The sequence below is a fragment of the Bacillus rossius genome, chromosome 1, assembly GCF_032445375.1.
Source record: "Bacillus rossius redtenbacheri isolate Brsri chromosome 1, Brsri_v3, whole genome shotgun sequence".
In the NCBI taxonomy this organism is placed as follows: Eukaryota; Metazoa; Arthropoda; class Insecta; order Phasmatodea; family Bacillidae; genus Bacillus; species Bacillus rossius.
The window spans coordinates 334,633,777-334,640,567 of NC_086330.1; the positions used below are offsets into that span (position 1 = coordinate 334,633,777).

Below are 6,791 nucleotides of genomic sequence, written 5' to 3' on the forward strand. Positions count from 1 at the left end.
TCTAATTTTTGCACTTTGGTGCAATCTTAATTCAGAAATAATAATGACACATTACAAGTTTGTAACTTGAATAAGATTTGTTAAATGCTGCTTGTAATTATGATTTAACTTGTATTTTGGTACTTAATGGTATATTAACTTGTATTTCTTTGTTAATCTGTGTATTGAATTGCTTTTCAGTGTTATTTCAGTTTTATTGCAAATCACCGTATAATCTTGTTCCTTTTTATTGTCTCTCAGGTTTCCTAACTTCCCTACAGCCTCTCCATATGGGATTGGTCACTCGGATCTGTATCCATTTGGGATAGGGGGCGGAATTGGCGGCGGAATGCTGTTCGACCCGTTCGGTTCGCGGGATAGGTCACTTCCTGATCCGGGTATCGGCATCCCAGGTGGCTTGCCCAGGTAATGTTACAGTACAATGTTGTTATTTATGTACTTCTAGCTTTTGCTCCTGTCTTTCCCTGCACTTGATGACTTTATTGCAATACATCTCTATACACTATACTAAAAAATCTCTGCTCAATGTAAATGTGTACATATTTTATGTACTCGATATTCACGAACAGACAACGTTTGGTTGGCAATGGGAAAAAAAAAATAGAATATACAAATCTGTTCCAGCTTCTTTCAGTGTTTTCCCATTTGACTTATTTATCAACATTGAAAATACCATTTCAAATGGGAACTGCAGTCTTATAAATTGAAAGGGATAATTATTGGACAAGAAGAGTTGTATTTTCTATATATTTATTATCATACTGATTTCTTACCTCCCACCTGATTATCTTCAGGGATATAATTTTTCAATATAAAACTAAAATTCCCCTATTTTAACCCCCTTAGAGGTGCAATAATTAAAAATTACTTATAAACATTGTGTTAATCCATTATGTTGTCTACCTTTATTCCAAATTTCTTCCAAATTCTTCAGTAGGCCTAGTAAAAATGTGATAGGGTAGCGAACATCCAAACTTTACATTTTTAATATGGCGGCTTGGTGACAGTTTTGAAAAATTGAATCTAAAATATTACAGGTTATTTTCTTCAAATTACGTTATACTTTCCTTTGTCTTAAGTCACACCTATGAAAGCAAGCCTTTGTCATAAATAATATTGTGCCACGATAAATGGGGTATTATTGGGACATTGTCCTAAGTAAGAATAATATCAGATTATTACACCCAAATAATTTTATCCAGAAATTTCTTGAAAATATTTAATTGTATCTTATGACCTTTTCATACAGTGATGATAAAAAGTCCACTGCCTCTAAAATGACATTTCCTCCTCCTTAGTACCCAAATACAGTGAAAGGTCCTTAATCCAGCATGTTCGGGACCATAATCATGCTGGATTATTGAACATCAACAAAGTTTTAACAGTCATTCTAAAGAAAATACAGTACAGTGGTATTTAAAACTACCTAGTTGTAATAATAATATTCTCAATAGAAAGTTCAAATATAGATGAGAGGTTGTCTTCTTAAAAAAATGTTTACATAAGAAAAACTGTTCCTAAAATGTAACCTATTATAAAACAGGAAACGATCTACTGAGATGAAAACTTACAGTAACAATAAACTCCAAGTCAACTGAAGATGCAAGCAGCGCAGTGATGGACCTGGTGTCCAGGGTCAACAATCGCCAGCTTGTTTGGTGCTTGAGTACAGCTTTGGGTGTGCCAAACCATTTGATGATGGATCAAGGGCCCCGCCTAGTCAGGGGTGTATATGTGTGTTGGTGAGGCGGAATGATAAGTACGACGCTCACTGGTGCTTCTAGCGTGGTATCACCTCTTAAGCATAAGGCTGTAGACTGGTGCTCAGTCTTCTCATCGTGCGTAAGGCAACTATAAGATTTGAGCGGTAACCATAACCTTATATGGCAAAGAAATTAAGGGAAATGTTTTAATGCAAGACTCTTGAGTGCTTTCAAGAATCTACATCAGGAGTATATATTTAAAAATTATTCTGAAAAATATGTGTGTTAACCATTATTGCTCTTCTGAAGTAAAAAAAATACCCTTTTAAAAGAAATACGAAAAAACCATCCACCCTCACCATATTTATAAATGCTTTTCGTGAACTGATTCCTCTCGGATATATGGAGCAGTTTTCAAATTGCGTGGCTATTCTAAAGCTATGCATACCATATATGTATGTACTCAGGTAGGCAACACTTACACAGTTAAGTTTTTAACAAAAACTTTTAAAAAAATTACTCTCCATAACTTAAATTTATGTGCTAAATGTTTTTGTTAATATTAGTTATCCCATGACAGTACAACATACTTTTTTGTTTAAATTCTTATTCAACATGCGCAATAATCATTTTTAATTTTTTTATTATCAAAATTAGTTTATAATCAATGGAATGCTTAGTTAAGAGTTTGTTGCAATTTAACAGATATATTGATATACTGTTTGGAGAAAAGTTTAATCTCCATGGTGTCTTTCATGAAATTTTGCAATGTGGTTCTTAAAATCCTATCACACTGTCCAACATTTGTTGTGTTTTTATATAAGTAAATTTATAAATCACTATTTTATAAAAAAAACTGGTACAAAATTGTTTTTAGAATGTCTTGAAAAAGTTCCAGTTTGTCAGATATTTTTTTTTTCTCTCTGTAATAAAATTCATTGTATTTTTAAATTTTTATTTTGCTTACAGCTCGCTGTGTTAACAATTATACGTACTTAGATTTTACCTAAGATTTTTTTATGAATGGTTTTACATAGTAAAAAAGTTTTAAATAGTTAGTTATTTAATTTATTAATAAAAAAGAGAGAGAGCAGGAGGAGTGACCTCTTTATACATTCTTCCAAAATAGATGTACGAAGGTTGTCTGAAAAGTTTCCGACCTCAACATGATGATGGCAGCACTCAAAGAAAATTGAGGAATGTGTTTAGTCATGTTTTGGAATATACTGTCTGAATTTTCAGCCATTTTGGACGAGCGGTTGTTTTTTTAACAATTGTTTGCGTGAGTCTCTGCTTAATAGTTGTTTACGAACGTGATGGCCTCCTCATTCGACAAAATTGTCAACAAAAAAAATGTCAGTTGGGTTTAGATCTGGTAAGTTAGGAGGGTGGTCAAGCGGTTCAAACCGCAGTTCGTAGATTTTCACCATGGCAACCGCTGAGGAGTGAGCTGGTGCATTGTTCTGGTGAAACAAATTTTTTTGTTTCGCAAATGTGAAATTTTCTGCATTTTCGGCTTTCAGCTTGTCAAGTAGTGATGCGTAGTTATGTTATTCTTTTTCCAAAATAATTAATAAGACAATTCCATGACTAGCCTAGAAAACAGTTTCTCTGTTTTTTCTCCGGCCAAAGGAACAGTCTTTGCATTTTTTGGAGCTGATTCTCCCATCGTGGTTTTTGGTGTCGCAGACGTTCATCGTCACCCGAGCTGGTGTGGCCATGTTTGAATAGAGCTGCCCGAAATATCCCTGTGGTAAACGATGGCGCAGAGTCGCCGTGCACACCGTCCAACTCGTCTTCAATTAGCGTCGGCGTATTGCCTTTCAAAAACAAATATTTAATGACACTTCGATAGGCATTATTTTCATTTTCACAAAACTATGCGCATCAACTAACGAAAACGATGGTTAAAAAACAACTGCTCGTCCAAAATGGCTTAAATTTCAGACAGTATATTCCAAAACATCACTAAGCACATTCCCCAATTTTCGTTGACGAGTGCTCCCATCTTCATGTTGAGGTCGGAAACCTTTGAGACAACCCTCGTATGTATATATTGATTCCTGTTTGATAAAAGACCTTGAGATGTTAGAACGGCAGGTGTGTTGCACTGTGGAAGTACTGTTTCAGGGGCAGTGTCCCGCCCGGTGCGAGGTTCGACCCTGTGGGACCGTCCGGAGGCCTGCCGAACCCTCGGAGGCAGCCGCCGCCCGACTCTGACCACCTCCCACCTCCAGGATACGACGACATGTTCATGTGAACGCCTCGGGCGTGATGTTATTCCTCACGTTGTGTTAAACACTGTGCTCTGTGTTGTACCAAATTATCCTATATTTAGTTGTATTCAATAAAAGCAAGGCTGGTTAAAGTAAACACAATATTTTTGTATTTTTAAAATGTAAAATCTCTTAGAAAATATAGTGTGTTACTTAAACACATTGTTCTCTGTTTCAGTCCTCCTATAACTATCATTATACAATAGAACATAGAACCTCTGTTTTTACACATTTCAAGGGTCCACACCAAAAATTTTTAAAAAGCGGAGAAGTTGTGAATTTTTTTTTACTTCCTCTCTATGATAAAAACCATATGGAGCTAATATACACCACACTAAATTAAATGTCAGAGATGCTTACATTATCATACAAAAAATAGACTGGCATTATCTCACACATGAAAACAATAAATCCATTCAGTCTTGCAGTTCTTCACAATTGTGTTTTAAGTTCAGATTTTCAGTTCTTGGCAAGAGATGTGCATATTGAAGCATTTCAAAATGTCGATTTTTTTTTATGGTAAGAGTTTCTTACACAATTCTTTTTTGGACTTGTATAATTGCATGTTAACATTTAATTAATTTCAGATTTTTGTTGGAATCAATCGTACTAAATGAAAACGACGACTTTCAAGCAGTTGTTTACGTTTAAGAACAGGAGAAGTTCCAAATGTGTATGTTTCAATGTTTGGAAATACAGTGCTAACAGCTGCCTTTCCAAAACATTTATATTTTAGTAAATTGAACTCAGTGAGCATGCACGTAAACACAATATTTACAGGAATTTGTTACATTTGTGAATAAACTTTTTTTTTTTTTTTTTTTTTTAACAAGGGCAAGATATGTGAAAACTACATTTACAACTAATTCCATGCATAATACATTAAAGTTTAAAGGAGAGAGATATAATAACCGAAAGATGCCATCATGTTCCAACATAATTTTTCTGCTCGCATCACCAAAGTTGTGGTTTATGGCTGTATGGTTTACCATGGCACATATCACAAAAAAATATTATAAATGAAGGCTATTTACACTTGCAAACAAAGATGCAATGGCCATACGCAGTAATACTCAAAATGATTCAATGCATCTGTCATAATATTTTTTTCATTGGATGCTGCCAACAACTATTAAGACTTATATTTTTGAGGAAATTTCACTTGTAAAGGTTTACCAGTTTGCCAATCATGTATGCATAACACTTAAAAATGATTAAACAAACTAAAATATTTATTTAAATTTATTTTTTATGTATAATTTTTTAATGTTTCGGACAATTTTTGTTTCAAATATCAAACTCAAAAAAAGATTTCATAGGCAAGTTAAAAACATAATTCGGAAGCTACTCAAAAAATAAACCAACTAAAAAAAAAGACATTGCCTTTAGGACATTTTTGAGGTTATAATTTTATCCGTCTGTTCATCTAAATTTAAAGCTTGGAAAGGTTTTGAAGGATGGACGGATGGAATTTTTTTTTGGCAATCTGATTCGCTTAAATTTCACGTGATTGAAGGACGAATGGATGAGACGGATCATTGAGTTTAATAAATAAACTTCACATTATTCAGTTTTAACTTCTAGATATCTGTCCGAACTTCTTTCTAAAGTCTTGATATGAAATACAGTAAATTGCGGGCAATGCCTTCACATGAAGCGGGAACATAATACATTAATATTATAGGGAAAATAACAATGCAATTTTAAAAAAAATTGTTAAATATGGGAATTTGTTAACACTGGGTACATAGAAATGAGGTTCTACTGTAGTTAATTACCTGTATTGTACTCTTAACTACTACGAGAATACAAATGATATTGTTTGGAAATACATTGAAGTTAAATGAAAGCATAATGTCAGAGAGTATATACAGCAAAACCCTGTTAAGACGTTTTTCAAAGGACTAAATGCTAAAAACTTCTTAACAGGGAAAACTTCTTAAAAGGGAAATAAATTTGCTTCATAAAAGTCAATTTTAATAAAATATGACATGTTTAACTCTTAATTAGTTACCAATTATCGTTGGCACTCTGGAAAAACTATGCAATTGTATCAGTAAATTAAATTATTTAAAATGAATGTTTTTAATAAGCACAATAAAAAACAATTATCAAAACAAAAAAATACTTACATTTACTGTTTTGAAAAATACTGCATTAGAGTTGTTCGTTTCAACACATTTTTGTTCTGATACATCACAAAATTGTCCAGTTCCCATAAACTCTTCCTCACACTTTCAGGAACATTTGGTGTTCCATGAACAAATAACCTCAACTTGTCCAGGTGGTCAAGGGCTTCGGAGTAAGTTGGCATGGGAGTGGAATCACCTTCATTGCTGTCACCATCGCCAGTCTCATCATCAACTGAGACATGATCTTCAAAAGTACATGAAAAATTTAGGTGCTCTTGAAGAGTTCTTCAATTTGTGCTGCATGTAGAAGCATGCATTTGGTTCACTGTCCTCAAATGCTTCTTCAGGGAAAATATCGTTAACTTGTTGAGCACCAAAGCCTGCTTTTCTGAAGCAAATGTTAATGATGGTTGAGTCAAGCATTTCCCATGAAGCAGCAAAAAAATGCATGGTGTCCAGGATGTTAATTATATAACCACTAGTTTTGGTACTTTTCATTCTTGTTATAAGTCGTAACACAAGGCTCTTACGAAAATGCTGTTGCAGAATTTTTATAATTCCATGGTCCGTGGGTTGTAGCCTGGATGTTGAATTTGGTGGGAAAAATTCAATTTGGATATTTCCTTGGAATGAGCAGGGCAGTGATCCATGAAAAGCAAAATCTTCCGATTTTTGCACCC

General features: G+C 34.0%; 1 protein-coding gene across 1 annotated transcript; it reads left to right on the forward strand.

Annotated features, from left to right (window-relative positions):
- Positions 1-223: 223 nt before the first annotated feature.
- LOC134528126 (proteasome inhibitor PI31 subunit-like) lies at positions 224-4,137 on the forward strand (the record flags this gene model as incomplete). Its single annotated transcript, XM_063361441.1, has 2 exons — positions 224-405; positions 3,834-4,137. Coding segments are annotated over 2 exons (312 nt in total), but the record flags the coding sequence as incomplete, so codon positions are not given.
- Positions 4,138-6,791: the final 2,654 nt, after the last annotated feature.